Source organism: Chelonoidis abingdonii, chromosome 5 (assembly GCF_003597395.2).
Source record: "Chelonoidis abingdonii isolate Lonesome George chromosome 5, CheloAbing_2.0, whole genome shotgun sequence".
Taxonomy (NCBI): Eukaryota; Metazoa; Chordata; order Testudines; family Testudinidae; genus Chelonoidis; species Chelonoidis abingdonii.
In genome coordinates, this window is record NC_133773.1 from 16,606,180 (window position 1) to 16,632,239 (window position 26,060).

Here is a 26,060-nt window from a genome sequence, read left to right on the forward strand (position 1 = left end):
TGCAGAAAAGCAACAGCAGAAGTCACAAACATTGTGGGACCTACTTTTTATCTTCTGCCAAACATCTGTACTCTCAAAGGGCACCAAATACAATTACAGCTATTTCCTGAGGTTACATTACGGTAGCGTGTAAACCAGGAGGAAGTTTTAAAAGGGCGGGGGGGGAGGAGGAAGGCCTACCATCTCCTCCCCCAGCTAAATGAAAAAAATGAAAATACATGGAACATATGGACTGCATAAAACAACCAGTGATGTAATATCATAATATTAGTGAGGTTATTCTAATTATACAGTGCCTAAGCAATGCCTCATTTTGCAATTACTTAGTAAAGTAGATACAGATTATGAAACAACAGGTCAGGATGCATATTTTAACACAATCAGTCTTTCCCCCCAAATTAAAAAAAAACAACAACCTTGCTTATGAAACATTACTTATTACAAAGGCCATGACAAATTGTTAGCTTCAATAGCAGAAGGGAACTTAAAAAACATTGTTAAGTCTAACCTTAAAAAACAACTCATCACTAAGGAAACGCTAACTATACTTCAGCTGGACTTCTGAAGGCTTAATTTTGTTTAAACAGTTTACAGTATCCGTTATGTAATGTAACTGAGAACAGTTTAGGGATATCTGACAAGTCAAATCCAAATCATAAGGCACACAAAGAGCATACACACAAAAAAAAACAAAAAAAAAAACTGGAACCTTGGCAGTTATGTTGCTGGCTTATCAAGCTCTGTGTTCTAGAGAAGAACATTATACGATTTGTAATATGTCAGAGAGTGTCAAATTAAGGGCTGTACAATCCTGAAGGGTAGAGCAGAAAGCATTCCATTCCAGGCCATTGAGTCTCTTTAACAACTACATGCAATAATTCCCAAAACTATTTATTCGTCATCTCAATCACATGGAAAAACATAGCACAATGTTAGCTCTAAAGCTTGCACCAAGTGCAGCTAGAGTATTAGGCCATCCATGTGGATTAAGGAGGAGATTGATCTAATCGGAATAATTTTTTTAATGACAACTTATTGCTTTTCTTTCTTCACCCTCCCCCTTAAAGTTTAAACATTTAATTGCTCGCTTCCTGGCTTCCCAGTACAGAAACCAAGCATATTTTCCTCCTACAGGAAATGTTCCAATTAGGAAGATTTGTAATTGGTAATCAGCTGTTTCTTTAAGTTGATTTTGCTCTTGAAAAAATGTTTCAGGGCTCTAAAACGTCAAGGGTATCCTTAGTGGCATCCACTTCACTGACCTCTTTTGAAACTTGTGCTTTCTACTTCTCTGCAACCAAGGCAGGTAGGAAAAATAGGGCAATTATTTAAATAAATGCTAGAGTCAGGAGCTAGGTGGACAGGTTAGTAAAGCACTAGCCTTTCACCTGTATTGGGGTGAGATGGCTTTGGTCTCAAGTGACAACTACCTTGAAACAACCTTGTCTCTAATCACTGTGTCTGTACTACAGAACTGAACTGCATATAACTGAATCAGTTGGATTAGAAACCATTTATATACAAATGGCTCAATGCATTCACACTAGCCATATGGATTCAGTTTAACGCTACTTGTGTTTCCACCAAGGCTATGCTAAACCATTCATTTTCAGCTGAAATGTTCACAGGCTACCCATCCTGTAGATCATAGCACATCCCCCCACATCAGCTGATTCTGGGCAGATCTGGCAACGTGATTGTGAGACAACAGTGGAAATTCACTAATCTACAATTACATTGTCACCAAAACAGTTCAGATTGAAATGGTTTAGATGAAAACAGTTCTTAGTCTGGCTGAAAGCAAGTCTGGTCAAAATAGTCCTTGGACCTCGTGAGAACACTTTTGTACACGAACGTGAGGTGTTTTACAAGTGCTCTGGGGCGAGTTGTTCTTGGAATGGCAAATGTCTCCATGGTACACCAGACTTAAGAACTGGGAGTCAGGATACCTGACTTCTATTTCTATCTCTGCCACTGATGATGTCTATCTTTGAGCACTAACCACACCTCTCTGTGCCTCTGTTTCTCTTCCCATCCTTTGTCTATCCAGACTGTAAAATCTTTGGGACAGGAACTCTTCAGTGTGAGTTCAATACCGTGCCAATGGGGGCCCCGAGCTTGACTGGCACTTCTAGGTTCCACTGTGATAATAAAAACAACAATTGTGGATATGTGTAAGGAAAGAAGTGTTCAAGGCACATATTTAGAGGCGTTATATAATTTGGCTACTCAAGCAGTATTTTACACAGCTGTTTTCCTTCAGATCCTCTCACTTATCTATCTTATAACTTAATGGTAAAAATGTATTGTTACACAACCATTTATTGCTATAAGATGAGGAAGAGCTTGACTGAAAGAAAAAGCATTAATTAGATATCCTTTTCTGCTATTCAAGTGAATGTGAATTATAGAGGGGGGTTTTATTGACTGATCGTTGCAGTCAGATCAGGCTTTATCCCCATAATAAATGAGAGTTTTACCGGAAAGAGCATCTAAAATTAAGCCATAAGCTTTTATAGCGGTGCCAGCTAACACCACTTTAGCTAAGGGCTGTCAGCATGTCCATTATGAACCCAGTTTTTCAGAGGATTATAACTTGCCTATAAAATTTTACTCCAACAAGGAAGTTGGCAAACAAGATCTCTGCCTCGGGGAGCATTCATACATTTAAAATTATAACAACAATGCTTTAAATACAGTATTGCGTGTATCTGTATATATGAGCCTTGAAAATTGCAAGGAAATTTTACCAGTCCAGGCAGAAGATCTATTCTTATGCCTTTTTCCATTGTTACTGATTCAAAAACAAAAACCCAACACTAATGTTGTTTTATTCATCCATTAAAAAAAAAAACAGAAAAAAAAAACACATACTCCACCTGGGTATCTGGTCCTTAATTTAGTTCTAGGACTCCTGGTTATGCCCCTTTTATCACCCTAAATAATTCCTCTCCAACTTTGGTCTTAAACTATTATCATGCCCCATCTTCCCCAAGTCACCATTTAGTCAAGAAGCGCTCACAGGACCAGAGGCTGATAGTGTGGCACATACAGAGTTACCTACTACCCAACCAACAGCCCCACTAATTTTGGAGAGATCACTGGCCGAGTAAAATCCCACCCAATGAGAGTAAGGGTCTGAGAATTTGGCCCACATTATTTCACTCTATTAGTAAAACTCTATAAATCAATCCCTCCAGGTCCTCCCACTCCCAATCACAGTTGTTGCTCTTTGCTAAACTTCTTCCAATTCATCAATATCCTTTCAGTAGTGAGGTGTGCACACCTGATGGCGAGACTGAAGGCACATTTCCACTACAGCAGCATATAGACAAACTATTACCATTCTGCCCCCTGGCATGATACCTCTCCATGCTAGGTGATGAACTTTGGATTTCATATCTATTTCGTAATCTTAATTTTGCATTTCCAGCCTAATTTTTGTGTTTTCTGAGAAAGCTACAATTTTCTCTTCATAGGAGTGGGTTTCATCCCATGCTAAATGGACCCAGTCCATTTGGAATCTATTCAGTTTTAAAAAGATTCAGTTAAAAGTTGTTTATATTTATAAATAATTTATATGGTTTGACAATCAAGTTGGACTGTTTTTAAAACGGTGTTTTTCTCTCCCTCCTTCCTGTATGAAAGCCCCTGAACTTATTCTACAGGGGAAACAGTAAAATTGACTATACACAAAATAATCAATTAAAACAACAGAGACAAATATTTCTCTCTCTAATCTCCTTCAGCTATAATCACCTTAGGTACAACCTGTTACAGCAGAAAAATGTTCAGACAGAGGGGTTTTTTTAAAGCTGTTTCCCTTTTAGTGTCTGTTAAGCATCAAGTTCCTGTAGCCTTATCTGATAAGTGTTTGGGGTTGTTTTAAACATGAGAGCATATTTTACTTCCTACATTATGCACTGTCAACTCATAATATGAAAACTAAGTGATGTCTAATTATAGCTGATCACATACTTTAATGAAGTTACTAAAGAGATACCCATATTTTAAAACAAATGTTACTTTTAAAGGCATACTCTGTTCCAATTCTGCTCTCAGAAACAGCCATGCAACTTCCACTCACTGCACCAAAAATCTGTGGGAGTCCTGCATGCACATGTGAAGATAGAATCAGGACCCTTTCGTTTATTTTGTTTTTCAGAACCAGGTTATTCAAGCAATTTAGATCCCGAGACCACATGCTCAACCGTGCACAGTGTCCGTAATGGAACATCCCACAAACGCAGGCAAAACTCAAAATGTGAACCTTTCTGCAAGCTGAAGAAAAGTCTAGATCAGGTCAGATTGATTTAAGATTTGGAGTGCAGTCTTCCAATCATGTGGACCCTGAGGAACAAGCAGCAGGGAGAGACTCACTCCCATGCAGGCCAAGATGTCCAAGGACTGCTGCCTCCTTGCTGGCCCCCTTCCTTTGAGATCCTTGTCACCTATCCCCACTGGAAGAGCAGTACAGCAATGGAGTGGAGTCCCCAGTGAGTACAACAGCAGCAGGGAAGATGGTCCTAGCAAAGTGAATTCCGTTTTCAAATCGATATGATTTACAGCTGGGTATCTACTGGAATAACAGAGGCTCCACCACGGAGGACATCTCAGTGAGTGCCTGCTCCCCTGCTCACCCCATAAGCCTGAAGAACCCCAACCCTGTGGAGCTCCAACACAAGAGCTTCGTTAGGAAGACTAGGATTTGGGGGGAAAGGGTGCGAGGGGAGGGAAAGAGATTAAAATGTAGACCGCATCTGGCTCCCAGCTCTGTGCTTTAATCACTAGAGCCTGCTGCTCCTTCTCAGTAGAATGCTTCCACAACAATGTTCATTTCAGAATCAATTCAAACCATTAAGAAAATAGAGCTAAAGCTGTAAAACTTCCAGATGTGTATAAATAGGACTGTTTCCAATACAACTTTTTTTAGAACAAGCTTGATTCTTATGCGACTTCATGAAGAACAGTTATACTTGTGGCTGAGATTTTCGAAGCTGCATCTAAGGGATTTGGATACTCAATTCCTATTCATATTAATGGAAACTGGGCACCAGGATCTCCTAGGAAACTTTGAAAATCTCAGCTTGAGGTTATTTTTTTAAGGACCCGGACTACTCCTCAAGCACATGCTAAAGTCCCATTGAAGTGTTCTAAGTTAAACGCTTCCCAAATCAGGACATGGATCCTACAATGTACTGGCCAGCTCCTTGAAATGTGCTCACCATCCTTTAACTCCCAACAAAGACCATAGGTGTTTAAGATGGTCAGTGCCTCACAAGAGCTGCTCAGCAGCTTCCAACACTGCTCCCTAGAACACTGATATGATTATCACACTCTAAATGGCCATTCCTGAATGGTGCTTTAATAGAGAAGAAATATGTTAATTAAATCCCATCCATTAGAAAAGATTTGAGCTCCTCATATGGTACCAAAATATCACACTGTGAAAGCAACTGTGCACTCCTAAACTCTTAAATCTCACATTGCCACTGTATTTATTCTGTTTGCTCATGAAGTCATACTTCATGATTATCAGCCAAACTAAATCAGTAAACCATTCCTGATAGGGTAACCAACTCGCCTTCGCATTTTTCTTTTAAGCTACTAGACTTTCTGCATAGATTTATTTACTCTGACAACTTTGTTCATTTAATACTTTGTGAAGCTGGATATTAACAATGCCAGCAAAGCTTACAGAACTTCAAGTGAGTTATCACCGCACAGAAGTATGCATAAATAAAATAAATTGTTCAAATAGAGTATATAGGGATATTATTCTAAAGAAACGTGGCACAATACATAGATGGGTAAATCCTTACTGACTTCACTGGGAATTGGAACAAGTAAAAACTAAAAAAGAACTTCAGGATTTGGGCTAGAATTTTTCTAAAGTTATGTCTATGTTGCACTGCACACTACTGGTGGCAGTATGGGGAGTATATGTAGCTACACACCACAATGAAAGGCAGGTGATGGCTACATGCATCACTGAAAGGCTCTGGCAGTGGGAAGGTAGCAGAGAAAGGCCCCAGCAGCTGCCCCCAGCCTTTCCCTTCCCCACTGCCTCTCTGTCAGAGCCTTTCCCCACTACCGTCTCCACAGTCTTTCTCTGTGGTGGAAAAAAGTTAGCCAAAGACCCATTACCAATTTAAGGACGCTTCAACCACTGCCCTGCAAATGAGCAAGTGACACTGGTGCCCCACTGTCCAGCTTCCACATGGATAACATTTTCCAGAGGGAAAAACGGATGCCAATGGATTTTTCAGATTGCTTCTCAAAGCATTTAAAACCTTGAAGTTGGAGTCACTGGCAGAGGAACTGGCCCTTAAAGTCTTCAAAATAATGACTAACAGGCATTCCCTAGCATTTGCCACATGGATTTACTATCTCTTAAGGGACATAAAGTAAGAGCCTGAACAGATTGATTGCATCTCTTCAGATTGGATGAGGAATCTCATGAAACAATATAACAGCAAAGAGAAGAAAAAATAGTTTAATCTATACCAGTAACTTCTAGAGAAAAAACACATTATTCAATGGAAAAGTTCACGATTTCATAACTTAGTTATAAGTAGTGTCCTTTGTTTAAAAAAAAAAAAAAAGGGATGCGGGGGGGACAGCAGTGAGATCTGTCTGGGAAGAGAGCTTCATTCATTAGTATATTTAGAGGCTCACATTTGACATTCAGTTTGCACTATTTTCCTTTATGAATAAAAGCCGTATTGAACATATGGAGCTTAAACCAGCTTGAGATCACTGCCTATCATGCTGACCAACAGTCGCACTGTTTCCTTTTACTCCTCTGTCTGTCTGCATCCATCTGTTGTCTTTTGCCTTATATTCCAATAGCAAACTCTTTGGGGCAGGAACAGCCTTTTTGTTCTCGGTTTGCACAGCACCCAGCACAGAGCGGTCCTGGTCCATGGCCAGAGCTCCTATGCACCTACCACAACACACATCATTAACAACAACCACCACCACCACCACCGCCACCACCACCACCACCACCATCATCATCTTCTAAGGCACTGGTGCTCTGACAACTATCCAAACTACCCAGAATTTTCTCTAAAACCAAACACGTAAGTTACGGCCCATACAACTAGTGATGCCTACTTGACCAAACTAACTCAAATAGAGCCTCCCCACTGACCACATCAAAATCATGAACCGCCTCTCTTGGCTTCATCCCTTCATCCTTTCAAACACATCACTGCAAATCAGTTTGTTCACCTACACTCATTAACGGGACCCTTCGGTGAAATGCATAAATGCAGGAGTAACAAACCAAACTAAAAGACTTTGGTCTTACAGGGGGGAAAAAAGTGGGTAAAAGCAGAGGCCAAAGTGATACTTCCAGAATACTTCCATATTCTTACTAATTTCTGGTTAGTACCATAACTAGCTTATGGAATACTTTAAAACCAGCTGTTCTCAAACTGTTTTGAATAGCTGTAACACGTCACCAGGCTAAGCCCTTAACTGTAAAAGTTTCCACCTCATCCCCTTGATTTAGGAAAACTCACCTACGCTTGCATTTTGCTAACTCTATACTGAGCCAGACCACATGCAATTCAGTGGATGGCAGGCAATAGCGACGTATGGAAATGCGTCACTAAGGTAAGAAGGGTAAGTGTATTGTAGATACCAGTGACTGGGAACTTGGAATTTAGGGCCCAATTCAGCTCAATGAAATCAATGGAAATGGAGAGCTCTCTGCAACTCTCAGGATGCAACCAGCTCCTTGCAGGCCTTTAGACTAAACCGAGCTAATTATAATGCAATTGCCTTCCTGGCAAAAACCAAGCCTTCACAGAAATCAAGAAATTGCCTTGAAAAATCCATCAAAAGTTCTGAGAATGTGTGTTCAATAATACTCACAGAATTAATTATTCCTTTAAGCGCTTGGAATCCTCCAGTGACAGGGAAGACTTGTTCTTTTGTATCAGCAATTTTTTCAAGCTTTGGAAAACAAACACAAATAACTTGGCAGACCAAACACGTTGCACAATATTTTTCAGCCTGAAAATCTAAACGTCGGTCTAAAAGCAACAGGCTCTATCATTCAGCAAGAGAATGAAAATCCTAGATCCCATGAATGTTCTGGCCCAGAGTTAAAGAGAGCAGTTATGGTTTTTCTGAGCAGGAGTAATTGCTGCAACATGACATGCAGCTAATCTCACTGTATGGTAACCACTCAAATTCAAATAAAACCAGAGTAAGGGGATCCCTAAATACAGACCATTTCAGACAATCATTTTACTTCTCTTCTTGGAGTGGAGTTAAAAATCAGCACTAAAACTGAGAGAGTGCACGAGAGAGAGAGAAGTGGTGCAAACATTCTGCTTCCCCATTTGCTTCATCTTACTTTACAAAGTCTTTTCGCATACCCTTTCTTTAAGGTTCCTTCTATATACTTTTCCATTTAAAGTCCAAGTCTTCCTACTCCATTTACATCTGCTCTATAGTGCTGATTCTGCAAAGGATCAGCTTATATGAGCACAGGACTTAAAAAAAACAATAGTCCTTTTGCTTTCCAAAACAAAGACTATTGTCCCCTGCCAACTCAAAGCTTATCTATAGCCACTGTACTCATGGAAGCTGTGGTCCGAACTGGTTAACATTTGAACAGAAAGTTTACGTGAACTATCTGGTCTAGGCAGCTATCAATAAGTGTAATTAATTTCTGAGAGATCTTTTCTCTAATAGAACAGTGGCATCCACTCATTCCTTTTACTTCTATTAATAAGCAAATGTCTAAGTATCTACTTCCTGCTCTGGGGAAGATATTGCACGGTTCCAGCATAAGTAAAGTATATTCATCTACCACAGTGATGGCTGCCTTATAAAAACTTGAATTATGACATTAAATTAGTAACAACAACAATGCACTTACTTGTTCTTGTTTAAAATCAAGGACCCCAACACAGTAAACTCTAGCCCCTAAACTTCTGGCCTTATTTGCCTGTTCCAAAATAGAATGAAGAAAGAAACACACTATTTACACACCAGGCTATACACACACAAAACACAGCCGAATGTAACAGACAGTTGCAGTTCAGTACTCACCTCTTTTTCTGCATACAAGGGGATCTGACCATCCAATTTACCATCTGTCAAAGCAATTATTATACTGGAGAACTTTGAGCCTCCTGCACCCTCAATTTGTTGATTTGCCTGAAAATGAACAATAATTATCCAGTTTGCAGGCATACCCGAACTCGTAACCAAGGTGCTTCTACTAAATGAATGCGGCCCTCTGAAATAATCCAAATAAGACTGAATGATCAAATCCATCCCTAGAACTCACCTCTTCAATCAATCCCCCGTCTCCCCTTTACCTAACATCCTTTCATTAATTTATACCGGAGTTGGATCACAGCTTTGGACTGTAACTTGTTTAGGCTAAGGAGCATGACCAACATTTTCCAAAGTTACTAGTGACTTTAAGAGCCCCAGTGTTTGGATCCTCAAACCGACACACATTTAAAGCGGCATGATTTTCACACACTGCAATTTCTGATGATGATAAGGGGTCTCACTTTCAATATTGCAAACCCCAAACCTTCAAAAATCATTAGACAGGCTCCAAAATATAATGAAATCAGATTTAAAAGAATAAGGTTTTTTTTAAACAACAAATTTGGGGTTCTTTATATTTGTGTTCTAATTTTTCAGCCCTTTATCTCACAGTGTCAATCTTTTCCCCACAACCATGATGGCTAGAAACTTACTTTTTCTTTTTGATGAAAAGTTAGATTCTCACAGATTCCCTGGTCCTCAGGACCTGGGTCTTTAAATTAAACATCAAATATTGTGAGACTCTCAATACAAGAGTTAACAACACAGCCAACTGGATACCCAAAAATTAAGGCAGCTAAAATCACTAGTCCTATGGAATATTTTGGCCTGTGTCTTTGTTTATAAACAAACATGAAAATTGTAGATGCTCTATTAATGTTCTATAATAATAATACTATAAAGCTGTGGTTATTTACTATACTCGATTCTTTAACTGTTATACAGTGTTAGTTACTTATTCCATATGGGAAATATTCCATATTCCGTAAGGTCCACCTCTTGACTCTAGGAAACAATACAAAAGAAACTTCGTAAGGCAAACCTCACCGGATTTCCAAGCCCCTACATGGGTTTTCTCTCCTACCAGAACAATCTTTGCTTGAGTAAGGACCTTGGGATTCGGCCCTTAAAGACTATTTGGATATAAGATCCAGTAACAAGAAAAATGCATGCAAAATGTTTTAAATGCATATTGTTTTGTTCTTACTTCAACAGGGCATTCAAGTCATAGGAGATCAGACTTTTGTTTCAATTATAAGAGTATTAACACTTACTAGTTTTAATCCTTCGTGCATGTATGTATCACCAGCTGGCTTTACACTACGTAAATTTTTAAGGCCTTCCATGATTACATTTCTGCAAATAATTAGAAAACAAGACCAAAGGTTGTTCAATCAATAAATGATGCTAAAAATCACATTGACAACTGGAAAAACTAATAGGTTTTGATGTTCTGTATGTCCTATTCTATAAAAGGGCTACAGCGTGACCCTGAAATTAAAACATGCAAAAAAAAAAAAAAAATCATTCAGCTCATAAACCTTGTGCAGAGACAAATTTAAAACCACAATGAAAGATGTGCTTTGGTAACAAATATGGTATGCCTAAGTTACGCCTCGCTTTGGGGACTCAGAAAGAATCAGATCCCGGAGGAATGTTTCCAATGGAGCTTATACTAAAAACAAAGGTCCATGCACCAACTCTGAAACAGTTCACTGGAAATGGTGTCATACTTTTAGAAGTTTACTTAGCTTGCTTGCCTGCATTTACTTAGCTTCTAGGCACACATAAATTAAAAAAGAACTCCACCAAGATCCACAACTTTATTTCTGCAAGCAGCATAATGGAATGATAACCTTCATAAATACTGACAGGAGGTCATTCATGAGCCGGAAGGTGCTAAAACAGTATGACAATATTGAATTAAAGTCCATTTGTAAATAAAAAAAAAATCTGTTCATTCTTTCAGCATCTGTAGGATGTTCTTGTGGTTAAGGCAACAAACTGGGATTCAGGAAAGCTGCGTTCAATTCCTGGCTTTGCCACAGACTTTGTGTGTGACCTCAGGGAAGTCATTTAACCTTTATGGGTTGCAGTTCCTCATTTGTAAAAAAGCGACAACATTGTTTCTCTGTTTTACTGGAAAACCGAAAGAATAAATCCACCAATGATGGTGAGGTGCTCAGATACTATGGGGACGGGGCTGTGGAAGCAAACAGGCAGAAGTAAAGGAAATATTTTGAATGCAGTCAGTAGCAGCAAAACTCAAAGGATTAAATTAAGAAGGCCACAGCCTCAGGTTCTCAGTCAGTTTTCACTTGGGCAAACGTCTAATGAAGTCAATGGGCATTTGCCCTAGTAAGGAGACTGTCATATGGTCCAGAATGCACAGAACACAACAAATACAGGGGACAATGAGGGAGAGCGAGGGATTGGCTAGGAAAGTATTTCCAGACTGTATGAAACCCTGCCTTAGGGCAGACAAAGAAAGAAAGAATTGGAACGCCACCCGGCCCGAATGCCGTGCACAAGTAATTTGTTCCACTGATTAAGTTTCTCTGTGTTTAGAAGCTTTATTCCAGAAGTACAATATGTAGATGTAAATTTCAATTTGCATTCAGCAACTGATATCCATATTGACAGTTGCAACTGCAAAGGAAGAGATTCTGTGCTAAATAGACGGACGAGAACAAGTTACGTAAGGCAATACAATCTGTTTGATCCAAATATTTTACATTCAGCATCTATAGAAACAACTTGAAACTGATTATGTCTGAATGCAGATTATAAGCCACATACTTAGTGCTTGCCAGAAATGAGTGGCAGCATGTCCACAGGCATTAATGTTCTGCTTGCCAAGAAACAAACAGCAACTGAAGTTCCAGTCTCTGAAACAGATTTCATATTGCAAAAATAGCTCTCGAACAATCAGCTCAGTTTTATCCAGTATGTCTCATGACCAGGCCTCACAGGACACAGTGGCACCTCCAGGCCTCTTTTTACAGTTGGTTCTGGTAAAGTCTTTGGCAACAAAAATCGTCACTTCTGCAGCAGCAGGGAGCAAATCACCATCTATCTTCCAGCAGCAAAGCAGGTATTGTAACAAAGGGGTTCATGCTGCCATCACCTTCCCCCCCACCCACTCCCAGAATTATCCAGAAGTCCGCGCCTCTCCCCAGTTATGTACCTGTTGATGTAGCCATCAGATTGTAAATTGTTCAGGGCAGGGAGCGTCTTTCTATGTGTTTGCACAGTGCCTACCATAGTGGGGCTAGGATCGCTGGTTGGGGTCCCTAGGCCCTGCTGCAGTACAAATAAATAATAATCATAACAATAAATTATAGAGCTCTGCAAGCTTCTCTTATGATTTAAGTCACACAAAAGGTGGAGTGGGGGGAGGGGAAATCAATCGATTCACTGCAGTCTGTAACTTGCAGCCTGTCTGTGTTTGGGCTGAATGATTACAAGTATAACATCTCTTCTCAATTCAGCATATGTGCTGCATCACACCTCTGTCTTTTAGAAAAGGCACATTACATCTACAATAGCTACCCTGTTTGTTCCTTCTTGTGTGCTTCATAATTACTTAGATAATTCCTCCACAAGCAGCATAAAGCAAGTAACTCCATTCTTACAAGGCTTCCATCATGTCTCGTCTAACCTAGATTGTAAACTCCTATGGTCCTGGCCCTACTGAATTCAGACTGAGTTCTGCCATTCACCCCATGTCTTTCCTCTCTATGGTCCCAGTTCTGCTTCCCTTTCTCATGGTGAATAGTACTCTCCCAGGAGTACACCCATTTATTTCAGCGGGTCTATTCATGATGTCAGGTGCGATTTAATATGAGTAAGGGTGGCTGAATCAGGTCCGATGTAAGATTTAAAGAATACTGTTCGCAGAGGAGCCAAACTCTGCACTGATTGCACTGCCATCACTGGGACTGCGTGGTGTACGACTCATTTCAGAATTTGGTCTAGACAGTCTAATGATGCAACAGTACTAAGCACTGAGACCCACCGTAAAATAAACTACAACATAACAGCATCTGCCAGCGGCTGAGCCGACACCTTGACTTTCCCTCTTTAGTTGGTCTAGTGTAGCTATGCAACTCTTCATGTGGACTGAATTATTACATGGTATTTATCAGCTGAACAGGTGCTGACAATACTGGAAGCCCTAGTCCAGGCAACCCAACCACTACTGACACTGTTTTTGACACCGTGTCATGTAACCCTGCCTTGATATAGCGCTGAAAATGGTGTCATCAGCCAGTGGCCTGTCTACATTAGGGCTCTGAATGTTGCTAACAAGTTAGCAATTTTAGAAGTCTTGCTAATGAAGACAAGACCATAGATGGTACTCTGTCAAGATACATGGCCTGATCCAAACTTCATTAAAGGCAATGGATATTACAGACTTCCATCAACTGGATCAGGCCCCTACAAGGATACGTCACATAAAAAGAAACAAACTGACTTCACAGCAGGGACCAACTTCCTTTGCATTGGTGTGAACAAATGTATTTCTGACAGGCACAAAGAGATGGAACAAAATGTTACTTGATAGTGATGGAGAGCACATCTGAAAAAATATGCTGAAGAAACTGCTGAATGCCAGTTCTTTCTATAGAAAGGCTTTGCCCTTGGAAATTTATACTGCTCAGGTCAGCGTTGGCTGGAATTGTCTGCTGCAAAAGCCTCAGGTCACACAAGTTAAATTCGACAGAGGATTACTCTGATTTGTGAACCTGAGTTTTCATAAAAATTGATGAAGTTTTTCAAATTGGGGCTCTAAGTTCTTCTGGCTAGTTCCAATTTCATAGTTATTTACCATCCCACTCCGGTATCTCGCATTATTAATCAGGATAGCTTGAGTACATCACCGTCAACAGGCCTTTGAGAGTACACTCTGATTCCCAATAAGTACATCACCCAAAAATGCATATGAGGGATTGTCAACGTCTTCTCCAACAAAATGCAGCTGTGCCACAAAATTGCTATAATCCAACAGTTGTATTAGGAAGCGCACACACACTTGGTTGAAGGAAAAAATGTGTCATTTGACAAAAACAGGGAAGTTTTATCTCACATCTGTGCACAATATGCTCCACGCGCTACCTAAATAACCCCTGCACATCCCCCTCCTCAGCTGAATCAGATAAATTAATGAGAACCTCCCTACCTACATGTGCTTTTTACACATTTTAGCTCAGATAATAAATGCAAACCTCCCACAAAACTCCCTTCCAGCGGTAACTGGCCAATTTTTAGTGATGTGATACTATGCATTTCTACAACATTTGGGGCTCATTTGTCGTCTCAGTATGAAAAAGGTGGGTAATTGGAAAATAGGTGCATCTTCTGAATGTTACACGTGTAGCACAACAGTCTGTATACTGCTCTGGCCGGCTACATTCTGGCAGACCTTTCATGCTAAAATAAATAATAGTAAAGTTAAACACGCAGAAATGCTTTGCTGGGTTGGGGCTTATGTGTATTCATGATATGCATGTGTAACAGAATATGGAAAGAAGCCCATTCTCGCACATACCATAAAAGCATACATAAAGACTGACGGCCTGATCCTGTGGTCCTCACTCATGCAAAGCATTCAGTAACAGCAAATGGAGTTCCACCTTAATGAAGACACCAGGATCACACCATACATATGGCCAAAGGTCTGAGTCAAACACTAATTACAGGTGGAAGAAGCTAAGATATGGAAACTACAGTTATATCTGGCAGCACACAGCCAGCCACAGGAGTATACTAAGTCTATTGTGATGCCTGTATCATGTGCTTTTCCTAGCCACCGGTTTTTGATAAAATTATACTGTTCTGTGGCTAAAGAGGATTTTAATGTCCAAGGCTGTCCATATGCAACTTCTCACCAACACAAAGTTCCCGTTAACTTTAGGTTTTTACTTCCATGGTGTGTTCATACCATGTGTGTCAATACAGTTGAAATATGTTGTAAAAATCAGCATGAACTGTACTTTGTAAAGGATTAGCATTCGACTCATTAAATTAAAACACAGGAAAACTTCACTGACTTGAAAGAATGACTGGAAACTTGTTATGGTTTACTGAGATTTGTGAATTAGCAAGTAACAAAACACAGTTCATAACAAACCAAAGATATTGTGTCACTAAATGGTACTAAGTCCCTAATACTGCAATGTGCTGAGCCCCTCATCTTCTGCTGGAGCCAATGGGAGTCAAAGATGCTGAGTTGTTCTCAGCTGTTGGAGAATCAAAGTTTTTCAAAGCGTATCTGCATTAAAAATATCTCTATTCAGTCATGTACATACAGTTCTGTGATTACTACCCATCTTCCTCACCTTCTTTCGCACCCCCCAGTGAAGCACAAAAGGGTAATTTTTTTTCTGTCTCTGTGTGCACCGATGCCTCAGGAAATATTGGAAGACAGAAACGAAAGGAAGAGGGACTCACTTGTAACAAAATGTGCTTCTCCAGAACTTTCCTTTCTAGAACTGATTTTCATAGAAAAATACATTGTAACTCCTTCACACAACTGAGAACGTACTACACCAACTCACTGAAACAGCACTTGTGCTTATATGGAGAGATGCCAAAATTCTGCCCAGGCATTCAAAATAGCGTGAACTACTGTATCAGTTGTGACTGTCAGTGTTCAGGAAGGATATATGGCATTGAAAAGAACTCAGCCTCCATTGAAATCAAGAGAAAGAGACTCCCATTGACTTCAACAGGTGCTGCAGCAGGCCTAAAACGCCATCTCCTGCACTCTCTGAAGTAATTTAGGGTTGTGATTTATAACCTCACACCTCTCTACATCCGCCTATAGCGTACACCAAAAATTCAAGTCAAGTCAATTTTTAAAGTCAGGCCACTTTTTCAGCTGCCAAAGTATGGATTTAGAAGAATAATTTGAGGCACCCAATTCTGCAAATCTTGCCTTTATCTCTGGTAATAATATTGTTTTCTTGATTTGCTTATTATAAAAACCAATAAACGAACTGAATATGATAAATCATGCCTTAGTGCTACACAGCACGCTGACTCAATTGCAAAGAGGCAGAGAGAGAGGAACGCCTCACTTCAGTCCCTCATAAGTTGTGTATGTGGCTTTTTAATTACTTCACAAATTGTTCATAATCCAAGAATTGTTCCTTATATGATCTGAAATGACCTACCCACCTGCATTTTCTCAAAGTACTTAACTGCTCTATTTTGGAGCTTTTCATGCTGTTCACATGGTTCAAAAGGCACATGTGGGAAAAATATCAGAGTTTTCAGTAGTTTGACATGAGAGCAATCTAGAGTGGTGACCCTTGAAAACACTGCAATGACTCTCTGCAGGAAGCAATGTTCTGTAATGTAGATTTCCTGTTGTTTCAGATGTGACTTTTTCTACTAGTTCACTTTGCAACAGTCTGCCCTTCTAATGGTGTATTTTTCTCTTCTGTTTCCTTTTTTTTCCTTCCTAGCTTTCCCTTCAACCTTTCCCTGACTTTTCCAGAGGTGGTCATTTTTTCTTCCCTTTGAAAACAAAGCAAGCAGTCTCTTCTTACGCCAGCATAGGTATGCAAATCAAATGACAAGAGGTGCTGCAAACAACTCCTCAACCCTCTCTTCAACTCAAGGCTATAAATAGCAACTACAAGGTCCATCAGACCTCCACTGATTCAGGGTGGTCCCAGATATCAGCACACCATCTAATGCCTATTTGAAAATCAAAAACATTTTTTTCAGAATTTTTATTTTAAAATCTTGGTTTTATGTACCTTTTCCATATCAAATGTAACATTTATCAGAGACATTAATTTAATATAACAAGGTTTGCCTTGAATGCAGCATTCACACAAAGCTTCTGCATCCGTGGATTTCAGTTTACAAAGATGAGCAAGCATCATTATCTCAATTTTGCAAATGAAGAAACTGAAGCATAGGGAGGTGAAGTGATTTGCCCGTCATCACACATCAAGACAGTGGCAGAGTTGAGACAAAGAATCTAGATCATTTGACTCCCTCGCTCATTCCGACCTAGTGGACTATCCACCGGGATGTTCACAAAAATACACACAGGCATGAACTGTTGCCTTATGATTCTGAGGTTTCCATACTGGCTGCCCTTTGAAAGTATCAATCATTTTGCTAACATCATCTGATCTAGTAAAAGCCCTAAAGAAAAGGAATAATGAACTAACCTGTCTCCAGTTAATGGCATAATGGTCTGTGCTTGGGTGGAAAACACTATGAAGGATAATCTCATCCGGGGGCTTTTAAAGAAAAGAAAAACACATTTTAGACAAATGAAAAGAAAGCCTTGTCCAGTATATCCATCCATCCATCATCTTTTTGCCTTTCTTTATTAGCATTATTTTCATCATTATTTCCAAAGCATACACTTTCAAACTAAAAATGAAGAATGTGCAGAAGAAAAAGGGAATTAAAAAGATGTTTACGTCTTGCGCTCATACCTTTCTTGCCCTGGTGTTCTGCAAAATGCAGAAGCAACATTATTGTTCTCTTTCTCGCTTTATCATGGGTGGTAGATAAACACAAGTTAAACTGAGGTATTTAACCTCAACAATTCATGCACAGAACTGCAGTTTGCATATTGCAATATAATGAGGCTTCACATTTTTAAGGCATGCATGTGTTGAGGCCACTAAGTGTCACTAAGCATGATTCTAAGTAATTTTAAAAGGTAAAGGCTATAAGAATATGGAGTTTTCCCTTAGGCCTCTCATGAGCAAGAGTCCGTCCATGTTAAACTCTAATTGACCTATCAGGCCAATAAATAAACAAAAGGCCAGGTGTCCGCAGCCTTATCTGTTGTTAGGCTGCTCAGACTGGTATGGAGCAGAAATAATGAAGCCTGCATACTTTTGGTCAAGGGAGGGGAGATAATGGTTTACAAAGACAAGGTCATAATTCACGCCAGCTCTAATCAACTGTTCAATGTAACTCTACAAGGGGGAGAGGGAGGGGAAATGGGGGCTTGCTTGCCAGCGAGAAAAGTTCTCATGGATATAAAGGAACAGACTGCTTGTTTTAGGTGTGCTGGATTTGGGGCATGTCAAGTCTCCCAGCACCACTTTGAGATCTCAAATAAACCTTGCTGTTTTCTCCCACTCGGTGTGTTTATTGGAGCTGAAGCACTCCGGGCAACGGACTACTACCACTGTTGTTTGCCTCAGCAGTCTATCTGCCCACAACAGATGCACATTTTTGTACCCACTCAACTATGGGTGAGTATGCAACTCGGAGATTTGCACACACCCATTTTTGCACATGTGCAATTCTAATTTATCCACATGCACTGGCTGTTAAGGGCATTTTTGGACCTGTGCAAAAGCGAGCTTACATTTTAAAAGTTTGGGCCTGACACAATTTAAGACCAAATTCATATCAGGTGTGAGAAGGCACAACGCTAGTAATATTAAAGTAGCAGCACTCACTTATTCCAGGTCTGAATTTGGCTATTTCATTTCAAACAACATTTAATTATCTGCAGTTTCTCAGTGAGCAGGTTTGAATATTCTTCAAAGATATTTGTAATAGATAAAAGCAATTCTCTCAAAAGGATTATTGGGCAAATGTATGCCATAATTAGTAATACAACCTAAACACAAAATTTAGTAAGAGAGCAATCTTTTCCCTTGATGTATATTCTTAACTCTCTCTCATGTTAAGAGGAATTATACAACACACATCACTTGAAGACTAGCCCCTCCTAAGACTGATTGATGCTTTTGATGGCCAACACAGTGACATTTGTAAAACGGGTTCTAACAGCATCTCACTTCTACTTTTTGAAAACAGAACATTTTAATTTATAAATGTATCCGAAAAAAATACACTGAAAATTATTATAAGCTTCATAATATTTGTGTGGCTATGTAAATGTATTACGTTAACATTAATAAGGATAAAAATCAGTATAATTTGAATTATTATATTTTAGTTCATGTGTGTTAATTTTTAAATCTTTTTGTTTGATCACACGTATCAGAGAAATTATAATGTGAATATGTGACAGATCTGCAGCATGTTACTTTGATTTAAGGCACTGTCCTAGTCCTTCCACTGATATTTTACCTGAGAAAAGACAAAAAAACTCAGACCCTTAAGTCTATTTAGTTGTCATAAGCAGTTGTCAAACAGACAACACAATGCTTTCAGTCTGAAATACTTTGGATAACACAAGCAGCTAATGAAGATCACAAGAGAGATCTTTTCATTTGAGATGTGAGTCCTTTGAGTTACCTCAGAGCTATGAATGGATTTGACTATTTGAATCGGTCATTAAGAAATACATAAAATAGCCTCTTCATCAAACAACCTTTATTTCATTTCATTATCCAAGCATTCAGACTCCAGAGTGATGTGTGGGAGCAATATACCTACATATATACACAGTCACAGGCATGCAACACAGGAAATAAATGTGAGGTATTACTGCTGCAGGCCTACATCCTGCCAACCAATCAAAACGGAAAACAGATGCACAGCTCACACTGGTGTCAGCTAATTTTTAGAATGACCCTGTTCAATCTTTTCACTGCATGCTGAACTGAATAGCCTCAGACAACTACTAAACAATTCTCTATTGTTCTTTCCACAACTACTATTTTTAAATTTAAAAAAAAAGCGGGGGGTCTGATTGTCATGTATAATACACTACTCGGGCAACATAAAAGAGCCTTACTATGGGTGTAAATCATTTAGAAAATCAGGCTCATATATTCTGTTTTCTTCAGTTGATCCAGCCAGACCAACACTCTAATCCAGCTGTTGCAAAAGGGAGTGTCACTTGGCTGCAGAAGAGGATGCACCAGTGGCTTTGTAATGAACAAACACACTCTTTTTTCACCACTAACTGAAAGGAAGAATGGCCAAAGCCTCTTCAGAGTCTCTCTCTTTTTTAAACTTACAGAATGATTTTCAACTTTGTCACTCAGCCTTCTTTAAATAAAATGTGACCTTAGCAAGATGGATGGAAGCAATATTTAATTATGCAACCCTTATTCATGTCCTCTTCATTAGCTGCCCAAGCTTACAATTGCCTACTGTATTTCATTTTCCGCAGGAAAAAATTAACTCCCATAACATCCTGTATTCTGTGGGTGGGGTTTTTTTTTTTTTGTTTGTTTTTTTTTTAAGGAAGGTGTTTCATTACACTAATTCTTAATTTAAACAAAAATATAACAAGCCAAATTGTAACAGCAACATTTGTCGGAGGAGAAGAATTGTTATTTATAAATAAAGTTTGTTGCATACATACAATGCATATATTGAACTGGTGCAAACTTTAAACACATGCCTGCATTTGAGAAGCAAAAGCGTTCCCTTACTTTCAGTCTGGATCACATATTCACTTTAAATTTCCTGATACCTTTATCGTGACCTCTAAAGTTAGGAAAACGCTAAACAATAGATGCAAAGAAATAATATATCAGAATCCACTGATATTGTTTATGGGAGAAGCAATGTTAAAAAATAATCAAATCAGATATAAGAACAAATTAAGAATCCTGTATTTACAGATGCTTGCAGATTAACATTTTACTAAATTGTAAACATGGCGACATCATAAAGTGAGAGTTTATCGTCCAGTTTATCTGACTATTAGAGTTCAAATGCTTTATGTGCTTGTGAAAAGTTTACAGCTGATAACCTTCCAGGAGGATTTGTTTTGTAACATACCCCAGTATCAATTAAAAGCAGAAGCTACCAAAGGGAAAACATACCTCACAAATCTTTCTGTGAGCTGTTTTACAAAATCATAGATCTCAACCCAGTTCTGAGCTACACTCCCAGATCTGAAAAGAAAACAAAAAAACAAGATTAGTACGTTTTAGTTCAGGGAAAACAGACAATAAAGATTACAACTTAAATACTTCCATTCATTTAATTTTTTCAGGGGGAGGGAGGCAGGAATAGGTATAGCCATAATACATTACTATATTTCAAATGATCTCCAGCAGGCTCATGGTAGTTCTGCCACATCATCTTCCTGTGACAATCTGTCAATCTACTGCATAGCATGATGCATTTAGCATACAGCACAATACAGAAAGCTGCACGTCAGTTTTGCTATAACGTGCTTCTCTGTGAATCCCAGGTCCACAGATTAAAACAGAGACGTTCAGTCTCGCAAATTGAGGGCCTGCATCTTGCCTTTCTACCTTACCATTTTGCCTGCGGCACACTATGAACAAACTTTACCCCCCCTACCCCGAAAGAGGATGGCAGGAGATGCAGATAACTAGAGCTGGTCCACAAAAAAAAAAAATAGTTTACGGCACAGTTGTCTGTCAGAAACACAGTTTTGGGGAGTTAAAAATCAAAACATTTTGTGGGAACGTGTCAGTTTCAATTAAATTTTCAATGGGAAAAGTTAAAATGATTCACTTTGATTTTCTCATTTTGTTTGATAATGATTATTATTTATGTTACTATAGCGCTTAGTGATGGACCAGGCCCAGCCACTGGACAAACAGAACAAAAAGACTTGTCCCTGTCCCAGAGAACTTACAATGTTGAGATGTTTCAATACAGTAAGAATGATTCATTTTGACTTTATTGTTTCAATTCATTTCTTTTATACTGTTATCACTTCACTTCTCTCACACGTGTCAACTCCTTTTCCCAGGTAGGTCAGAGGAGCTCATGATTCTTTGCCACTCCCCCCAGTCCCTGGCACAAGTTGATCGGTCTTGGAGTTCCAGTTGTTTTCTCTTCAAACTTCTCTTGACAGAGTCTTTCCGTCCCATCCTTGGTCCTCCACATCCTTTCTTGCTATCTTCATCCTCCCACGCTCCGCTGGTCCTTGTTCTCCCATTCTTATCACATGTCCAGCCCACCTCAACCTTGCAGTCTCCAGCATATCGATCACTGAGAATCCGAAGTGCATCTTCCGCACACACTCCATCTACCCTCCGCGTGCCTGCCATTCTCCTCAGTATATTATTTTCTACCACCTGTATCTTCTTATCTTCCATTTTTGTAAGGCCCACCGCTTCCAAACCAAACACATATTGCACACACTTTTCCATTGTTTGTTACTCAGTTGTCAGTTCTACAGTATTCCTGCTGCCCATGCACACTGGATTCTTCTTTTCAGTTCTCCAGATCTCTCTCTGATGGCACCAAGTGCACTTCCCCCAAGTAGACAAATTATTTCTTATGATTCAGCTTCTCTCCTGAAACGTCAATCAACAGGTCTTCTTCCTCCTTCTCTACTTGAATAATTTCCGTCTGTTTTGTGCTTACTTTCAAACCATGATCTTCAAACATAGATGCTTTTATATGGCATTAAAATATTAATTCAATATTATATTTGTGTGTGGGATTTAATATTGTATTATGGTGTAATGTTTTGACATTATTGATACAAAAAATGTTTACTTTATAAAATGAAGTATTTTGACATTATTGAAATGGAACATTTCAATAGCTCTGAATCAAATTTTTTCAGAATTTTTATTTTGTGGGAAAATTTGACTTTTTGTTCTAGTTTGGACTGAAAACAAATTTCAGAATAACAGAATTTTCCATGGAAGAGACATTCCATTCTTTGACCAGCTCTACAGATAGCCATTTTCCAGTAAGAGGTCTGACTGCTCTTGGCAAAAGAGAATCCTCTTCTCTTTCACAGAAGGCCACAAGGCAGATATCCTCACCGTCTTCTAGTGCATGCAAATTCAAACCTCCAAAGACAATGCCAAACTAAATTAATTAACCATCTACAACCACTTCCTCATACATCCTGTGCTAATCTCAAGAGAACTAAACACATAACCCCTCTTCCATTGTTTATTCACCACATTTTACTATAACCCGCTGACACACAATATGGAACATAACCTCACCACACACCTGTTCACCCACACAGAGAGACACAACACCACTCACACATCTCACCTACAACAACCCACAGACACATACCATGCCTAACAACACAATCCCATGCAGATACATACACACAAACCCCGCTTATGCTCTACACACAGATACAACCCCAACACCTCATCTACACTCCGCACACAGAGGCAGGCACAAACCCAACCTCTACATGCACACCCCAATTACACCCCCAGACAGACAGACAGGCACACATACACACAACCCAACTACACCCCCATACAGATACCCACAACCCAGACAGACAGACACACACCAACCCCAAACAGAGACTTCCACCAACCATCTATACTTCACACAGATACAACCCCACCATCCCATCTATTCTCCACACACAACACAAACCCAACCTCCACATCATCACCCCACCTATACTCACACAACACTCCCCACAAAGAGACCCCTCCACTACACCCCCATACAGAGACACATGCCTCAATTACACCCCCATACAGAGACACACACCAATTACACATATCACCTACATCCTCATATAGCCACAAGCCTTCCAACTACACCCCATACAGACACTCACACCAACTACACCCCTATACAGAGACACACACGCACACCCCTTCACCTCTACACCCATAGGTGCTGAAATTAGGGGTATTGGGGGTGCAGCAGCACCCCTTGGCTTGAAGTGATTTCATCATATCCAGGATTTACAGATTGCTTCAGTAGCTCTCAGTACCCCCATTATGCAATTTGTCCCAGAACCCCAACCAAGAGAGAGACACACACCTCACCTAACACCTCCCCACACTCCCATGCAGAGACACACACACACCAATACACAACTACACCCCCCCGCAGAGACACACACTTACACCCCCACGTGCGCGCGCACTCCCCCCCCCCGACCCAGCCGTTCTGTACCATCTACTGGGAATGACCTGGAATCATTTCTATTTTTACCCTCCTCAGGCCCTGCCCCCCCCCCGACCCGCTCTCTCCCCAGACCCAGTGCCGCGGGCCCCACTCACTTGTCCAGCACGAAGTACAAGTCGAAGGCTCCGTGGCAGGAAGGCTCCTCCTGGGCTCGAACCGCCGCCGGCAGCAGCAGCAGCAGCAGCCAGAGCAGCCGCGGGGCCTCCCGGCGGGGCCCCGTCCTGTCCCCGCTCGGCTCCATCGCGCCTCTCCGCAGCGCAGCTGGGTCCGGCCGCGGCAGGCAGCCAGGGGCGCTCGGAGGACAAAGGGAGTTGCAGAAAACTCTTGGCGGATCCCGGAGGAGGCAGGATCCCTCCGTCCCCCCCGCCCCGAGACAACGGGCGCTGGCTGGCAGCTGCTGCGCTCCTCCTCTTCCCTCCCTGGCGGGGGGCTGCCCGGGTGCGCAGCGCTGCCCGCCTCCGGCGCTCGGCAACTTTCCTGGCCACACGCTCCCGCAATGGCGACCCCACGCCGGAGTCAGAGCGAAGCGCCTCCCCACAACAAACCGCGCTGGAACTTTTCGGGGTGATGGTTGGCCAACAGCCGCCTTCTGTGGCCTCCCCGGGCTGTGACTAATGTGCAGTAGCGCTGGCTCCGTCCGCTTCGCACCCCCCCAGGGCACTGATCACCTCGGCAGAAAGGAAGAGAAAACAAACAACCGCAGCCAACTCCTCCTGGAGTATCTCTTTGAAAGGGGTGGGGATAGAGAGTGACTGAGCCTCTCTCACTCACACTCACACACACACGCACGCACATGGACTTACAAAGGAGTAATTCCAAGATCATCCCAGAGGCGCCTGGCTTTGAGTCAGTTGCCAGATTTCAAAAATATATAAAACCACGGACTGCAAAAAAAAAGTTATGACTCTGCTTTTATTATTCACATCGGACTGAAACTTGACCTCACAAGAGCCCAGCGTCAGGGGGCTGGTTTACTTGGTTTTCTTTTTAAAGCGGTGCCATAAATAAAGCAGAAGTCGGTTTTTTTCCACCCCCAAGAGAACAATTTTTTCGAAGGGCTCCCTTCTGCTAGGTGCTGAGCACTGTGGCCCTGATCCTGCAAAGCATTTAATCCCATGTCCAAATTGAAGCAAGGGAATGCTTAAGTACCTGGCTAGGGCAGGGCCTGGAGCGGACAGTAACTTGCAAGACCCAGGCTTAAAAGCAGCGATTAACTGTAAGGGGAACTGCTACTGGTAAGTGGCACTGCACAGAAAGGATCTGGGGTTTTCACTCCACTGTCAGTGCAATTTCATGCTGTCAAAAAGTCAGTCAAGAGTGCAACAGTTGGAGAATTATTTATTTATTTTTATATCTATTCTAATAACAAAGGGCATCTGTTTTAATAGCAAGGCTTTGGACACTCCTGACATGCATTTTGAACAAAACACTAGAGGCGCTGACAAGCCCAAGCATTCAAAAATCATGGAGGGTTTGGGTTTTTTTAAACTGATTTTCTTTTCTTTTCGGCTTCTGCGTCTGTAGGATTCACATTTTCAAGTTCTTCTCTGCAGCCATGAGGCTAGGGAACTTATTTTTCAAAAATGAAAGGTAAGATTCTCATGTTCTACAATGACTAAAGGAGAGAACAGCATGGGTCTCATGGTAGTCTCATGCTAAAATTGCAGGAGAGGGTAATACTTGTTATATTTTGGAAATATTTTAAACCCATGCTAATTATGAAACCTCTAATTAAAAGAAAACCTTGTTTTTTTCAGGCATTTTAAAATAGTGTTACCTTTTAGACTCATAGACTTTAAGGTCAGAAGGGACCATTATGATCATCTAGTCTGACCTCCTGCACAATGCAGGCCACAGAATCTCACCCATCTAGAAAGGCAGAAATTTGGTCTCAGAGACCATTTAGTCCTTTACCTTCATGGAAAGGATGATGTCTTGGCAGCACAAGATCTAAGCCAATTCAGCAAAAAGACTCATGACTTTAAATAACGTATCAGAGCTACCTGCCAGGATCAGGGGGTTTAGAAGGGGGTTTGAGCAGATGATGGAACACAGACATGAGGAGGCACAGGGGATAAGCTCAGACGTGCAGATGGAAGCACGACCAAAGAATTCTCAGGAGGGGCTGCTGGGTGAGGAAAGTGGACGGTGGAAGCATGTGACTAGGA

At 40.7% G+C, this 26,060-nt stretch overlaps 1 protein-coding gene across 4 annotated transcripts in view; it reads right to left on the reverse strand.

The window, feature by feature from the left end:
• ANTXR2 (ANTXR cell adhesion molecule 2) overlaps positions 1 to 24,675 on the reverse strand; it is a 170,701-nt gene extending 146,026 nt beyond the window's left edge. For 2 of the 4 annotated variants that reach the window (XM_075066095.1, XM_075066094.1), the window contains exons 1-7: positions 23,988 to 24,612; positions 20,826 to 20,897; positions 17,277 to 17,348; positions 10,359 to 10,440; positions 9,073 to 9,180; positions 8,900 to 8,968; positions 7,885 to 7,965 (exon numbers count right to left, since the gene is read on the reverse strand). In XM_075066095.1, the coding sequence (XP_074922196.1) occupies positions 7,885 to 7,965; positions 8,900 to 8,968; positions 9,073 to 9,180; positions 10,359 to 10,440; positions 17,277 to 17,348; positions 20,826 to 20,897; positions 23,988 to 24,133 (630 nt within the window). In that variant the 5' untranslated portion in view covers positions 24,134 to 24,612. Of the gene's footprint in view, positions 1 to 7,884; positions 7,966 to 8,899; positions 8,969 to 9,072; positions 9,181 to 10,358; positions 10,441 to 17,276; positions 17,349 to 20,825; positions 20,898 to 23,987 lie in introns of all 4 variants that reach the window. The other 2 variants (XM_032796839.2, XM_032796840.2) reach the window with 2 other exon arrangements.
• Positions 24,676 to 26,060: the final 1,385 nt, after the last annotated feature.